The following is a 17,025-nucleotide window of genomic DNA, read 5'->3' as shown; positions in this document are numbered from 1 at the left end:
GTTGGTTGGTTTGTGCTCACGTGGTTTTTCTGTGGGAAAGTGGGGATTTTAATGTCATCATATAAAAACGGTCTTTATCACTGATAAGCGCTCAGCTAAGCCAGTTGTTAGCATCACAAAAGCGAAACGTTAGTTTGTTAGTTCTAAAAAATATCACATAAATTCACTTTTTCCTTGCAGTGATGTCGGGCATTTCACTTGCAATTTTGTCACTATGAGGATGACGACAGCTCACACTAAACTCAAAAAAGTAGCAGGGTTTAACTAAAAAGTTCAAATTAGACGATTAAAGAACAAATCAGCTGATTCAGGTGTGGAAGTCGGGTAACCCCGGCTCCCCAGTCGTTTTCCCCACATGGGGATGTCGGTCGCCCGAGTTCCCGAGGACCACATGAACGCACCAATAGAAGAAGGTAAAGCTCCAGGGCAGTTCGACTCATTTCCCATTGATGTAACATGGTTGGCATGGCAACAGTTTAAAACAGTTTGCCTCTATCTTTGTCACTTCCTGTCAGTGTCCAATAAGGAAGTGAAAATGTAAACACAATAAACATCATAACAATGGTGAGACTAAAGAAATCTGGGATTTTTTTCTCGTAAAAACGTAAATATATTGTGTTAACTAGCCTATGTTTTAGCAAAAAAATGTCTAATGTGTCACATGCACTTTAAAGGGATATTTCAGGACTTTTGACATAGGGCCTCATTTCTCAGTGTGTTGCTGATTTCTGGAGATATTTTTGGGGGAATTTATGCAGTTCTTCTGTTTGGAGAGTTACGTGGCGCAAGGCTAGTGCAAGGCTAGTGCATTTCTACGGTATCAGCTAGCCTGCATTATTTAATTTGAACTATTTTGCATTTAAAATAACTTATATTTGAGCAGCATCAGCTTTGTTGTTTGTATAAGCTACATAGCGGCGGGGTGATCTGTTAGAAAATAGTCCCTTAAAATGCGATCATTCATGTGATGCAAGGTCAGTTATATTCCAAAAATTATTCTATGGACACAGACATTTATATGGTTAGTCTGGTGTTATAAGTGATTTGCCTCAGGTGCATGTTTTTAATGCAGGCTAGCTGATATCATAGAAATGCACTAGTCTTGCATTAGCCTAGTGTCATGAAACTCTTCAAATATAAGAACTGCATGAATTACAACAAAAAAATCTCCAGAAATCAGCAACACTCTGGATAACTAGGAAATGAGGCCCTATGTCAAAAATCCTGAAATATCCCTTTAAGGGGTTATGAAAATAAAACTTTAGAACAGGGGATTTTGATTTTAGGCTTAGTTCCACTAAAATATACTGCATCAATCAATGTTATAAATATAAAAATATTGTTTAAATCATCTCGCGCCCAAAACCTCAGTATCCTGTGTTTTCATTCTATTATTTTATTGGGTGGAATTATTACACATTGTGGCTTTAAGCTTTTTTTCTTTGCAAAGAAAAAAAGTACATTGTCCTCCAAAAGGTAATTGTATTTTAGATTGATCCTGATTGACTTATTTGACATTTTTCCACATGTCTTTTGAGTGAAATATAAGCAACTAACACAAGGATGTCATGCATTTCAGAACACGTTTTATGCCCCGATGGAGACTTTGATTATTATTTGGATGTTCTGATGTTTGCAGGACATCGTAATCCCTAAATAAGTGGCGTCTCATAGTACAAGTGTCTCATAGTACAAGACTCTGGAGCGCCCGGAGCCAGGAGAGGCAGCCCAAATTGAAGACACGTGAACAGTGGTAAACGCTCCGAAAGCTTAAGTTATTTTGTATTAGGGATGTAAACAGCGCGCTCGGGTTTCGGCGCGGCGTTTGTCGGGATGGCGGAGTGTGAAATCCAGTTAAGTGTTTCAGGAGACAGGAGGAAAGAGGCAGGATACAAACAAGGGCTGCACCGCCAGGCCGCGGCGCGAAGGCGGATGTTTGGGGAAAGACGGAGAGGAACGCTTCAAAACCAGAAAGGTAAATATGAAACTGAAGAACTTTAGACTTTTACGTAATACAGTGTTTTACTTAAAGGGATATTTCAGGATTTTTGACATAGGGCCTCATTTCCCAGTTATCCAGAGTGTTGCTGATTTCTGGAGATATTTTTTTTTGTAATTCATGCAGTTCTTATATTTGCAAGGCTAGTGCATTTCTATGGTATCAGCTAGCCTGCATAAAAAACACTCTGACCCGCTCCACAGTGCACCTGAGGCAAATCACTTATAACACCAGACTAACCATATAAATGTCTGTGTCCATAGAGTAATTTTTGGAATATAACTGACCTTGCATCACATGAATGATCGCATTTTGAGGGACGATTTTCTAGCACAGTGTTTTTCAACCACTGTGCCGTGGCACACTAGTGTGCCGTGAGATATTGTCTGGTGTGCCTTGGAAAATTATCCAATTTCACCTAGTTGTTTTTTTTTTAAAGAAATTCATTATTATCCACAAATAATGTACAGTTTTCGAGTGTCTGTGCTGTCTAGAGTAGAGTAACCATGTAATAAATACTCCATATTAGGTCGCTAATTTCTTTGAAACAAGAGAAATAGTGATGCATGGATGCGGCAGGTGGCGGTGACTGTGGCACTGTGGCTGGTGAGACTATACGCTGTTCCTATTCAAGACACTTTGATGTGAACGACTGAATATAGGCTACAGGGTTACATTTTTTTTATATTTTCTGCTGGTGGTGTGCCTCGTGATTTTTTCAATGAAAAAAATGTGCCATGGCTCAAAAAAGGTTGAAAAACACTGTTCCAGCAGATCACTCCGCCGCTGCTTAGCTTATACAACCACAAAGCTGATGCTGCTCAAATATAAGGTATTTTAGATGCAAAATGGTTAAAATGACTCTATCGACACAGACATTTATATGGTTAGTCTGGTGTTATAAGTGATTTGCCTCAGGTGCACTGTGGAGTGTGTTACTGTGACTGTTTTTACTATAGGCTAGCTGATACCATAGAAATGCGCTAGCCTTGCACTAGCCTAGCGCCACTAACTAACTCTTCAAATATAAGAACTGCATGATTACAAAATAAAAATCTCCAAAAATCAGCAACACTCTGGATGACTAGGAAATGAGGCCCTATGTCAAAAATCCTGAAATATCCCTTTAAAGGGGGTATAAAGCAACACTGACTTTTTAGAGCTTTTTAAATTGTTCTTAATTTGTGTATTTGGTCGGGACAGTACATGCTAATGAACAAATACATGGATCTCATGCATGTAAAGACGCCAAATCGAATTGTAGACTTCCATCTGTGTTCCCACACTCGCACTCTCAAACACACTCTCATTCATCCGGGTTTATTGTACATGTTTTTAGTATTGGGGAAACCGGAGTACCTGGAGGAAACCTACGCAGGCATGGGGAGGTCATGCAAATTCCACACAGAAAGGCCAGAAAGGGAATCGAACCCGGGGTCTTCTCGCTGTGCTACCGTGCCGCCTCTTACAACGTTCTCATGAAAAACAGACCAGGTGTTTGGACACACTTCTCCAGTGACTGTTCAGCTCCCGGAAAGCTCCTCCTGACGTCCTACATATCCAGGAAATGTCACTTCTCCATCTCGGCTTAATCCTTTCATTGTGCAGTAAAAACACCATCGCCAGAGCTTCACCAGCCACACGGGTTGTGAGGTCTATTTTTTTAAATTCTCCCTCTCCATTGAAACAGCTTCATAGCGAAGGTGGGGGTGGCAGGAGCTTGTGGTTAGATGTCTTCTGGATCTGGAAGTGAAATGACTCAATACTTTGTTTCAGCTGTTTTTGGTTAATATTGCATTTTCTAACCAACAAAGTGAAAGACAGAGATAAAGATGTGTTATTACCAAACACCTGCAAACAGCATAATACCCGCTCTTTAAAAGCTGAAATACTCATTTGCAAAGATGGCGTCTGTATCTATACACAGCTTGGTGGATGCATCTGTCCGTCAGTCAGTTGGACCAGGCACGGATTGAGACTGTGCTCTTCTCCCTGAGGCTGAGCAGTCCCACTGATCTCCCTGTCCTCTCTGCTCGGGGGAAGCCGATCGAACGAGCCCTGTCCAGATCATTGTTATCAAACCAGGACATGTGTCTTTTGTGGATATGTGTCTCTCGCGTCCAAAACTGGGAAAGGAATTTGTGTTTTTTTTTTGTTGTTTAGTTGAAAAAATGTGTTGGCAGCGGAACGCTCCAGTCAGCCTGTTGGTATGTAAGCCGATACCCGTTCAGAGTGGGTTAGTCATGTCCACGAGCCCGAAAAATAAACACTGGGCGAGGGATATCTGTGGGGGGAATCTGCCCCGCGCGCTCTAATCACCTCCAGAAGGAGAGAGCACTCAGGGCAGTAACGTTAGCCCCAGTGAGGGAGCAGGCGCTGGGCCGCGGGCAGAGGGACGGCTGGGTCAGGCCAAGGACAAACCCCAACCAGATACTCACGCTTAAATATGTGATGGATTCAACAGAGCTTCAGGACTATGAGCAATATAAATACGACCCTGCTTAAGGAGCGGGAGTCATGCTTTTTGGAAGGTTTTGATAGTACTTTCAAACACATCGATATCACTATGTTTTACACTTTGTTGGTTAGAAAATGCAAAAACAGCTGAAACAACAGGTGGCACCGAGCAGGCCTTTCTGTGTGGAGTTTGTTTCTCTCCCCCGTCTGGATGGGTCATCACGCCAGAACATGCACATGCACGGGGGACAATAAAGTACAGCTTAACCACCCTGTAGCCTTTACTGCTACCTATTACATGCCCATTAGCATTGATATCAATCTGGGATCGCTCTGGCTCGAATTGCCCGGGGAGACGACACACTGTTGGGAAAGCGTTGCTGCTGATTGGATCAAGCACACCGCAAATTAATCAAATATTTATATTGGTGGTGGGACTTGATTAAATGTTTTTAAGCGAGTTAATTACAGGTTTATAATGAATAAATCATAATTAAGCACATTTTTTGCACTTAAAAAATTCAGTAATTAGATAGAAACATGAGTTCAACAACAAATGTATTTACTATTGTTAATCTGTATAGTTATTCAAGTAACAGGCAAAGTGCGTTTATAGATTTAGCTTTCAAGTGTTTTAGGAACTCTGATCACTCATGTAACTTGTAGAGTTCATTAAACAGTAATAATAATGCCACATTTATATAAAAGCAAAAAAGTAAATGAAGCAAAAGGGCCATAAAACAGCGCCTTTAAGTGTTTAACACACATTAAGAATATTAAAAAGATAGGTTCTTGCCATCTAAAGAAAATAACCAGAGTCCACCCCATTCTCTCTCGGGCCGACACGGAGATGCTCACGCATGCTTTTATAACCAGTCGCATCGACTACTGTAATGCCCTGCTTTCTGGTCTTCCCAAAAAGAGTATCTCAGGTTTACAACTCTTACAAAATTCAGCAGCTCGTGTCCTGATGAAGACCAGGAGGCGGGACCACATTACACCGGTTTTAGAATCGCTGCATTGGCTCCCCGTGTGTTTCAGGATCGATTTTAAAGTTCTTTTAATGGTTTTTAAATGTCTTAATGGTCTTGGTCCTTCTTATCTTTCAGAACTGCTTTTACCCTATGAAACTTCACGGCCCCTTCGCTCCTCCGGCAGGGGTCTCCTAGTTATTCCTAAAGTCAACAAAAAGACTCATGGTGAGGCGTCTTTTCAATATTATGGCCCTCGCCTCTGGAACGACCTGAGGAGGAGCTCAGGGCTGCAGAGAACGTTCAGGTTTTTAAGAGCAGGCTCAAGACCCACCTTTTTAGTTTAGCTTTTAACTGATCTATCTATTTAGTCCTAATATATAAAATATAGCACTTTGTGATACCTTTCGGTATGAAAAGCTCTTTCTAAATAAAGTTTGATTGATTGAACAATTGCTGTAAACAGAAATCAAAGTGCCATTTCTTATCCTGACAAGGGTTGGGGTCATTGTGGCTCAGAGTGGGCGTGGCTGGACCGTTTGTATGAGGCTAATGCTAACATTAGCATCGAGGACGTCTCTGTGTTTGTCCAACATGCTTTACATTGAGATGGTATTTTAGACTTGAGTAACTACGGTGGAAGAAGAACTCTTTTTAACACAACCTGCACACAGCAGTACAGCGTCTATCGTCCCATCAGGACGTTTTTAAAACCAAACCGAGCCCAACGGGCCAAGTGAAGCATCTCCGTCTATCGCTGTTGTGGGCGGATGTGCGTCAGATATATGGGAGTACCAGAAACACGCAAAGAGAAAGGTTCCGGCTCGGGAGTTCTGGCGTTCTTGCGTTAAAGAGACTTTAAGGTAAGGTTACCCGCCTGCAATAAGTGATATTATGTGAGCAAATTAAAAATCATCAATGTGACAGAGAAAGGAGTAATGGTAACCCCAAATGTAAAAATAAGTGTGTCACAAAATGCTGCTAAAAGTTACCCATGGAAACCCCTCTGACAGGCCTTGTTAGTGTTTAGAAGTGATAGTTACCTGGAACAGCAGCTCGAGGTTGTCTGGGCTCCGTCGGCCTCATTTGTGATGCGGAGCGTTTGAACAGCGCCAGACGAACACTCGGGTCTATCACACAAACAAATCAAGGAACATTTCTGTATCAGGTGAAATTTAGGGCTGCACAACATCGAAGACACTTGTGTTATGGGTGTACTATATTGTGCTAACAATATTGTGATAATTTAGAACCTTTTATTCAAAAAATTGTGGCAAGGCCAATGGTATGGCTAAAATGGTACTAAATTAGCAAAGTTATGACCAAAACTGAACTTTTGCACATTTGTAAGGTCCATGCCAAGATCCACCTCCATCAGATGTTTGACTTCAGTGATTTTGCGATATGTTGTGCCGCCCAACTTCAATTCAAAACATCCCAGAAAAGATGACGACAAACGTCCTATTCGATGATGGAAAACTCCTGAACTCCTGACAGATTACACAAACACGTCCATAAGTTTGCATTCTGAGCCAGATGACCCTTGTTTTGGCTGCGTGCTGTTTGTACGTGGTGAGGTCATTCATACAGTCGTCACGCGGCTGCTCCGGGTCTGTTCGCTCAGAGCCCATTTCCTCCTCTGGCCTCAGCCGCTCAGATCAGGGGAGACAGGCCCCGGCTCCTGGTCTGCGTCAGCCCTCGTCAGGACAAATACAGAGGAGAGAGAGACGACCGCGGGGCCCACGCTCCACACAGGCTCTCACAGCAGGGACACCGCAAAGAATTAAACGGCTTCACTGCCCTCTGTGCGAGCTGGTTTGCTTTTGAGCAAGACATTAGGGCTGGAAGTGGGGTCGTGCAAAAGTTTAGGCACCCCAAATGAAATTTAGATTAATGTGAACAATGAAGCAAAGGGAAGATTAAATTATCTCCAAAAAGAATGAGATTACAGATGAGACATTCCCATGACATAAAAAGACAATTTCAAAATAATAATAATCAAAACAGTAAAAACAGGCCATTGTGCACCTGCAGAGTTAATGGCACGCTTTTCCAGGCAGCCAAGAGTCTTTCAAATTTCTTCTCTACAAAACTGTTCCAAACTAAGAGATTTCTGGACTGTATGTCACACACTGCTTTTTGGAGGTTTATCCACAGATTAATAATGATGTTCCCCTCCTGGAACCACCACCTTAACATGGTACAGGGGTTTGAGCGCCCGAATGATGGTAGGGTCTCCCATGGCAAACAGGTCCTAGGTGACGGGCCAGATAAAGAGCGGTTCAGAAGCCCCTTATGAGAGACCAACAGGCCCGGTTTGAATCATGAGGCCGACCTACTGTGGACCAACCACCTGCAGGAGGAGCCATAAGGGGCTGGTGCAATGTGATTTGGGCAGCTCCAACAGCTGGAAGTTGGACATGTGGAAGAAGATTGATGGATGGATGGATGGATGGATGGATGGATGGATGGATGGATGGATGGATGGATGGATGGATGGATATTAATGATGTTTACGTCAGGAAACCGGGAAGGCCATGGCAGAACGTTCAGACTCTTGAGGAAGCCATTTGCAACTTTTTCATGGATTGTTGTTGAACTTGTTGGAATTCAATTTAATCAATTCTTTGTTTCCCCTATGAAATATTCCCTGTGCCACTGGCTGTAATATGACCCCAAAGCACGATGGATCCACCCTCAGGCTTAACGGTAGGACAGATGTTCTTTTCATGAAATCTCACTATTTTATTATGTTACAATACAGTGTAGGGATGTCACGGTAACCGGTGTAGCGGTAAACCCCGGTAAAAATGTTGACGGTGAAAATGACCGTCTTGTTTTGTGTTTTTATTATTATCTCGGTGAATAACCGCACCCGCGGTGTCGGCACGGTGAGCCTCACCAGCCACCGTCTCATCTGCTGCAGTTTCCGCGCATGCGCACTTTGTTGTTTGCAACCCAAACAAAACTTTCTCGAAGCTGGAATCATGTCCGACACGACAGCGCGCAGGATCTATCAGCCTCAGAGTTCAGTTTGCGGAGCATTTATAACCAATCTAGACACATTTTAGTATAGTTGGGGTCCAATTTAGACCCGATAGAGTCCTGAATTGACCTTGATCTTGATCTAGGCCTCGATGCACTGGGAAGGTAAACTTTGTATGAGGTGATCCTTTGTGTGAAAGGTTTAAGAACCGCTGTGATAACACAAAAACTGGTGTGTGATGTGAATGTCTTCATTGTTAGATCAAAAAAGTCTTGTCTTAAGTGGAACAATACACCAATGATTTCTTTTTCTATTTCAATTCATCTTCTCAATGAAAATAATCCACTAAAACAACAACAACAGCAGCAAGTTAGGGATGAACAACTTTGACTTTGATTTATAAAAGGGATCCAGAGAGGAATTAAAAAGCATTAAATCTATTTCTCTTAGAAAATAATGACATTCCTCAACCGTTTCTACTGCTCAAGATCGATGAAAATACAAAAGTAATTGTAATTGGTTAAAATTATACACATTTCTTTCTCAAAAATTGCCTGTTGTGTCCCATATACCCTCACTCCTCTGTGTGATGGAATCTCTCACCCTTGAGTTTCTGCTGCTGTTCCCGCTTGGACTTCATCTTCCTGGCTCTTTTCAGCATCAGCAGCGCCGTGTTGGCATCCTTGAAGCCCCTGCGAACCGCACGGGCACAGCATTTACATAATTCTCATTTGTTTGTCAAAGGAAAGTTCAAAGAAGCCGCTGTCGAATGTCAGGCTAATGTAACGTGGCTGTGTGCTTTACTGTGGAGTCGGAGAGAGCTGTGCTATATTCAGCCGCCTCTTTGCGTCAGTGTCAAACATCAGTGTGAGGGATTTTGTGAGAAGAAACATGGATTTTAGAAAGTTTTTGAGTTTTACCATTCTTCCATGATCTTCTCTGTGCTTTCAGGGAGCCCACTGACCTCGGCAGAGGAGGGAGGCGATATGTTTCTGAAAAGTTACACAAAAATAAGTACATTTAACCATTGTTACTGCTTGGTTTGAAGAAGACACCCCCTGGATTTTCTATTATTGCTGAATGGATTGATGGTTACTGAAAATGGGAGAGAGACAGCTACAGAGTCGGATTTGAGTTAGTGTAAAGAGGAGTTTAAAGAGACATTTCAGACCCTCCATGTCTGACTCAAAGATGATTTTACACAGACCTTTGACAAATGAGTGACTGATGTCCAACATTATAGGGAGTCCAGCTGCAGAACCTGAAGGAAAAATCCAATTTGAGATTCTTTCACATTAAATCAAGGTGCTGACATTGTTGAACGAGCTGTGTGCGTCTGAAACAAACCCGACAAAATCCGATGGCGATGCTTCCTCTGACGTGTCTATGTTCTGTTCGTCTGACATCCAGGCCTGTTTCGGTCTGAAGTCTGTCAGTGGAGGAAGAACTGTGAGTGATTCTCCCGTAAAGAACTCCAAGGGCTGAAAAACACACAGACAAAAAAGTAGGTTGGATCAGTGTGATAGAGTGGTTATCCTGTCTGCAGCTTCTTGACTCAACTGTTTGTCTTGTATGACTAAGTGTATGTATAAATGAGCCCTCCCAGAACTAGGGCTCATGGGGCAGAGGAACATCGAGGTGAAAATCGGTCACAAGTTTGTACCACACATCATATTTTATATTGCAGACTTTTGTTTATAGTGTCCAGGCCCCTCCTGGAACCGCCACCTTAAGGGGTTTGAGCGCCCAAATGATCCTGGGAGCTCTGGTGTCAGACAAAGAGCGGTTCAGAAGCCACTTATGAGAGACCAACAGGCCCAGCGAGAACCGTGAGACCGTCCTTCTGTGGACCCACCACCTGCAGGAGAAGCCATAGGGGATGATGCAGCTCCAACAGCTGTCCACGACCCGGAAACTGGAAAAATGGAAGAAGATAGATGTGTGAGGAGCTCAGTCACCCGGGAGGAGCTCGGACTAGAGCTGCTGTTTCTTCACCTGGAGAAGAGCCAGCTGAGGTGGCTCGGGTATTTGGTTCGGATGCCTCTTTGCATGCCCACTTTGGGAGGTGTTCTGTTCATGTTCCATTGGGAGGAGGTCTCGCGGAGGGACTGGTGTAGCCTCAGGATCAGAACAGCAGGAGGAGGTGCGCGTGGAGAGGGAAGTCTGGGCATATCTGCTGACTGATACCTCTGCGACCCGGCCCCGAATAAAGCAGAAGAAAATGGATGGAAGGATGAATGTACTTTTGCCTATAAGTTCAGGACCACAACATCTCCTTTCCATCATTATGATCTGAAATGTATTTTCTGCCTGATTTTAGTCTTATTTATTATTTTATTATTTCAATCCTATGACAACGTACAACAAAAATATGATGAAATGTTTATACCTGCCCAAAAGATAAGTAACACTTGAAGGTGCTTTATAAGGTGATGTTTTCTAAGTACTTTGCCAACAAACCAATGGTCAAAAAATGCCCTGAGATCCACAAGATGGCCTAAATGTTTGGGCAAAAGGTTGACGAACAAAGAAATAAAGTGGCCATTCCCTGGAAGTGCAGCAGAGTTCACTTCAAGCAGATCGTGGGTGAACGCACCTTTTGCAGCCACAATAGTAGAAGTTTAAGACACTGTTTTGAGCTGTTGAAAAGGCAGCAGACTGAAAAGCACAGTTAAAATCACCAGGAGGTTGATATAGCTGAATTTATGCTCTTTAAAAGAACCCTAAATTCAGGGTGGACATTACGTATATTTTAGTCATTAGCACATTCTGGCGTTACTTGCACTTTTAACTCCGTAGGCTGAATTCCTGGGAGAGTTTACCTCTGTTAAAACAATACCGCATTGTTTTCTGAGGCATTGATGCTGGACATTTAGCTCAGAAATTATAGCTTTGTCCAGACGAGTTGCTGCAAAAGTTGTATACATTAGGAAAAAATGATCTATAGGACACACAAGCATGTCCGGTGGCGTTGCTGTTTTTGTTGGATGATTTTGGGGTTTTTATGTTGAAGGAATGCCCATATTTAAGTCAAACCTACAGCTTAATTATCCTGCGGGTCCTGTTTTCTCTTGGTGTGTGAGCCGGGCCGTACATCCACGCTTTGAAGTGTAGGATAAAGTCAATATAGGCAGAAAGAGAGAGACCAGCCACGAAGACAGCTGTGCAACATCAGCCCGAACGTGTGACGAAGACGTACGACACTGAGCGCGCTCCAAAGTAAAGATACATCCAGAGGTAAATGAAGGAAAAAAACAACATGGCCGCCTGCTCTGGAATAATGACCTTTGCTGAAACAGAGTGACCTTTTTGATTTTGTATAAAACGGACCAACGACTTGCGAGAGGTCATCCTTTTTTTGCCCAATTTATTTATTTTTTGCCCAATGTTTGCCCCATTTTCTCAATTTTTTTATACATTTTTCTTGCCCCAATTTTTTCTCGTTTTCCCAGTTGTTTCCGTAATATTATTCCCATTCTTTAAAACTAATATTTCCCCCCATTTTTACACAATTCATTCCCACATTTTTTCCTTAATGTTTCCACAACTTCTCACTGCACTGAGCACCCATAGGACAGAGTCACCACACCTCCACCTGGGCACCCACAGGACAGAGACACCACAACTCCACTAGAGCACCCACAGGACAGAGACACCACGCCTCCACCTGAGCACCCATAGACAGCACCCACAGAGTAGCGGTATTACCTATAGCAGGGGTGTCCAAAGTGCGGCCCGAGGGCCAAATGCGGCCCTCTGACCAATTTTTGGTGGCCTCGGCCTTCTTGCTGAATCGGTACACATTATCAGAGATGGTCCTTTTTATTTGAAATGTAATAATTCTACACAATTCTAACCAAATAACTAATATTTTATTGTGAGACAGTTGGCATGAAGGTTGTAAGAATAAATAAAGGTATGGGGCAGAATGTCTGCTAGTCGATGGTTTCGTGGCACTAACACCAGATCTATGGTCCTTCACCCCATGTATGCTTTGATATGTGGCTCCCCATGAAAAAAAGTTTGGACACCCCTGTAAGTGTTTCGCCTAAAATGCAAACAGATGCAAACAATGGGCTACTGAACAAAAAGGTAATAGGCTTTAACAACTAACCTTCGGAGACGGAGGCCGCTCCAACACAGGAAAATGTCTCTCTGTGAAGTCATCAGGAAGTGACCAGTCGGCGTCTAACGAAGCCTTTACAGAAACAGAAATATCGGTGGTTAACCAAGTGCACGTGACCTGTTTTCTAGGCCGTAATAAATTGTTTCACTGATTTTTTGCCATATAGAACAATAGATTGCGCAATAAGGACAAGCCACTTTGTTGACACGCGGAGAAAATGTTGCCGCCACATGGAAACCTGTATTTTATCAGATGCACAGAGCGAGCAAGTCAGAGAGATGGACTCCTGTGTGATCAAAGTGAGCGTGCCCCTATGTACACACCTCATCAAGGACAAATCCATCCACGTCCGGCTCCTCCAGCCCCTCGTCCCACCCAGGATCCGGTTGGTGTGCCCGGGCGAGGGCGTCCCGCAGCCTCCTCCTCAGACTGACCCCCCTCCAGCACGCCTGAGGAGCGGAGGGAAAGACAGAGCGCTCAGAGTTATAACAGCGGCTGACCTGCTGCAGAGGCCCGCACATCAGTCATGGGTTTGTGGACCACTGCGGAGAAAGCACGCATTTGTCATACGCTATCGGAGAAAAACGCTTCACCTCCTCCGGTACGGTGATAAGAAAGTTTGAATTACTGAGGGCCTTCACGAAGTCCTTGTTCAGAATGAGAGCTGGTTTCGTCCTTAAAACCTGAAAGATACTGAGCTATTAAGCTAATGTACTGTTTGGTACAATATCTAATTGAGTTTTGCGATCGGATTGGTTTTTATTCAGATTCCAGTCACAGCGCACATTGAAATAAGTTCAGAAGCATTCACATTCAAGAGAAGAGGAGGTATTCGGGCAAGACTCACAGCTAAGCCACACAAATCTTCAATCCCTACTTTTGTTCTGGCTAATGTACATTCACTGGAGAATAGGACGGATTAGAGTCATCTGCTACACTCTTCTCAGAAGATGGTGAAAGACTGTTGTGGAGCGGAGGGAGCTGTGCAAGAGGAGCTGACCAGTGCAGGACACCACGCTCTGAAACAGGTACAAACCCAGGAGGTGCAAACCCGGTGCCCGTTCCAGACGAGCACTGAAAGCAGTATTCTGGTTTCCCCGACCTCTGAAAACATGCTGGTCAGGTCAGCCCACGATGGTGGCGCACTCAGTTGCAACACCTGAACACAATTTCGTTGTACAATTACAAATAAAGCACTACTTACTTACTTAAAGGGACTATATGGAGTTTAAAAAAAGTCAAAATTATGTATTTTCCTCCCCCTACATGTTTCAGCCATGTCCTAATGTGTAGAATGAGCTCAGACCTGTTCACCACAACTGCCTCTAAAATCCTGCACTGTCACTCAAAAAGCTGTTACTTCTGAAGTGCCGTCATGCACGAGCTTAAAGGGAGGGTATTATGCAAAATCGACTTTTTCAAGCTTTACATCATGTTATTATGTCATTCCCTCATTAAAAACATGCCTGAAGCGTTGCCTTGGCACATTCTCGTATTTTTGAGTAACCTGTAAAAACTCTGATGGCAGCCATTTTAGGGATAGGTTTGCCTGAGTCCTCCTAGGAACGCCCCCACCTCCTGGAGACGCCTCCGAGCTTTCATCACCACCAGCCGAGTAACCAACCACTGCTCCTCAGCAGGACCCCCTCCCCACTGATGCCACAGACAGCGTGTGGAAAGGGTCAGAGGTTCTTAAAGAGACAGAGGCCTATTTCAAGACATTCGCTACAACCATTTTGAGAGAGCTATTTTATACAAGGCAGTTATTCTAATTTACTGCATTTACAGACCAACAGAAGGTTTCGTCATCATTGTAGTGTGATATTGACTGGTGCTATGTGATTGAAAAAAGCATAATACCCCCTCTTTAATATAGAAGCTGCAGTTACACGTATGACCTGAGGTGGCAGTAGTGAGCATAAAATGGCCAACTTGCATCTAGCCCCTTTAAAGAGAAGCCTGAAAGATGAGCTGATAAACAAATACAAGAATCATGTTTGTAGAGGTGGAAAGTACAATATTTGGTAACTGCTTTTCAAGTTTTGGCAATCCAGATCCAAATTTCTATTAACAATGAAGCGGTGGAAGATAAAATAATCTCCAAAAGGCATGAAGTTACAGTAACATTTCTGAAAAGCCCAAAATAACACAAGTCCATTGTGAAAGTTTGGGCACCCTGAGATTATACCACGTATCCCCCTAATGCGACAAGTATCACCGAAAAGCCTTCCAGAGCTGAGAGATTTCTGGGCTGTCTTGCACGCCTTGTTCTTTCTTCAGACTGCACCTCTTGATGTTGTCGATTGTGGATTCTGAGCTGTGTCGATCATTACCCATAATGTGGAGGCAATTGCTTTTTAACTTCAGTTTTTTCGTGGTTGGTGTTACGTTTTCCCTCAGAATTTGTAAAGAATTTATAGAATTTGCTGTCTGTTCTGCCCGTGAATTCCCTTCGCCACTGGCTACGATTACAACCCTAGGGATGATCGATCCAACCCCATGCTGAACAGTTGGACAGACACACAGGAGGGACATACAAACTCCACAAAGAAAGGTTCTACCTGGCAAAGGGATCAAACTGGGGCTGCTCAAGATTTTAACACAAAATCATGTATAGTTTCTCAGTGCTCGTTCTTTAGCTGTTTGCACTGAAGAACTTATTTTGGTCATTGCTGGAAGCGGTGCTCGTGAGAATAGGTAAACACCAGCTACTATTCATTCTAAATATTTATTGAATTAGTCCTGATCAAAGCCATCCCTTGTAGTTTGTATGGTTCTGGGGGAGAACATGCCGACAGCAGCTGCAGGTTGGGCGTCTGTGCTGTGGATTTGCCTGTAAACGGATGTAAGTAGATGTTTCCCATGTCATCTCCTCTGTAAGTTAACGTTTGTGCAGGATGTAAACACAGCTTTTCTGATTCATCGAACCACCACAGCTGCCATGTAACCTGCCTTTCCCTCTGATCATTGTGCTTTCACTGTTTTGAAGCAGGCTTAGAAAAAGACGCTTTGAGTATAAAGCATGATCTCAGTCATGACTAGGACTGAGATACTGGTGCTTTGCTATACCGACACCTGAACGATACCCATACTCAAATATCTAGAACCAGAAAACAGAACAATAATAATTTTAACATCCAAATAAATTCCTTTGATGCTGTCCCTGGTCCAAACAGACATCAAAACTTGGTTTCTAAAGCAACAAGGGTATAGCGGGTCATCTCATGATCAGAAGGTCAGGGATTCGAATCCTGCTTCCTGAAGATGCACTGTCATTGTGTCAATGGGCAAGACACTTCACCCTCCTTGCCTCCAGTTTCCGCGTACATTGGTGAATGGGTGACTGGTTCCTTGCTGTAAAGCGCTTTGAGTGCTAAAAAAGTGCTATACAAGTAGAGACCATTTACCATATATAGTTTTCAGTACCTGCTTTCAGTTCCGGGAGACAAATCCGGCCCTCCAGCACAGAACCTTTGGCCCTCAATATGATTTTGAGAAATATTATTAGGCAAATAAGGGATCAAATACCTGTTAAAGTACTCTAAATAGTGAGAAATAGTGTCTTTTCATAGTGTTTGTCTTTGCAGAATATCCCACTTGGTCATATATAATGTAAAACAGTGATTCTCAACTGGTGGGTCAGGACTCAAAAGTGGGTCGCGAGCCTATAGGGAACTCTTTTTTCAATATTTTCCATCTGAAATTACACGGAAACAAACTGGAGTCCGTTAAAAATAATATTATTGGGTTGTTTTGATCATAATTTCAGTCTTAAAAGCAAATCTACAGCTTGTTCAATAAAAACATGTGCGGTAAATACAATATTTTATTCGATGTATGACAAATTACAGTTTTATTTGGGCCGCAGCTTGTTATTAAGGTAATGGCGGGTCTCGGAGCCGGACCACTTTAGAACCACAGAACCACAGAAAATGGTTCTTAACTTTAGGCTACAATGGTGAGGGTTCGGCTTTTGGTGTTTTGGAAATCATTTAATCATTTATCAGCCCACGACTAAACAAAATCAAACGGACTGTATTAGAGCATGTGGAGAAAATGTCATCCATTTTAACTGGGTAATACTCTTCATTTTGAAAGCTAAAACATTTCCAAATACCAAATACTCATACCACTATATTACCGGCACAATGTGAAGTCTTCGACGTGGAAGCAGTACACTGTCCCGTCAGGTTAACAAAACACGCGAGAAACCGGGACTTTAATCTTTAAATTTTCTACTCAATGAACTCTGTGTGACTTTCGCGGCGCTGAGACAAATGCATCAGCCTCTTTTTAGCTCTAAATCCTCCAATTCCCCGAGGGGCCGAGCGGGAGGAGGGCTCCACACACTTCAAATCAAACAGCAAACTTCTCACACTCTCTGCGCGGAGGTCTGAGGCATCACCCCCGCTCCCCTTCTGCCCCACCAGGAGCACTCGTGCCTGGGGAGGGAGGGGGGGAGTGTAGATGGAGCAGGAGTCACTTT

At 43.2% G+C, this 17,025-nt stretch overlaps 1 protein-coding gene across 1 annotated transcript in view; it reads right to left on the bottom strand.

Annotated features, from left to right (window-relative positions):
- The window catches only part of lrriq1 (leucine-rich repeats and IQ motif containing 1), a gene marked incomplete at its 5' end in the record, with an annotated part of 54,759 nt that overhangs the window by 10,575 nt on the left and 27,159 nt on the right, over nt 1–17,025 (bottom strand). Inside the window, 7 exons of the mRNA XM_079559358.1 lie at nt 6,471–6,557; nt 9,017–9,105; nt 9,334–9,405; nt 9,621–9,674; nt 9,761–9,894; nt 12,528–12,611; nt 12,863–12,988. Coding sequence (XP_079415484.1) covers nt 6,471–6,557; nt 9,017–9,105; nt 9,334–9,405; nt 9,621–9,674; nt 9,761–9,894; nt 12,528–12,611; nt 12,863–12,988 — 646 coding nt within the window. The remainder of the gene's footprint in view (nt 1–6,470; nt 6,558–9,016; nt 9,106–9,333; nt 9,406–9,620; nt 9,675–9,760; nt 9,895–12,527; nt 12,612–12,862; nt 12,989–17,025) is intronic.

This window comes from Gobius niger, assembly GCF_951799975.1.
Source record: "Gobius niger genome assembly, chromosome: 7".
NCBI lineage: Eukaryota > Metazoa > Chordata > Actinopteri > Gobiiformes > Gobiidae > Gobius > Gobius niger.
The sequence above is the reverse complement of the archived record's forward strand: the minus strand, read 5'-3'. Positions and strand labels throughout refer to the sequence as shown.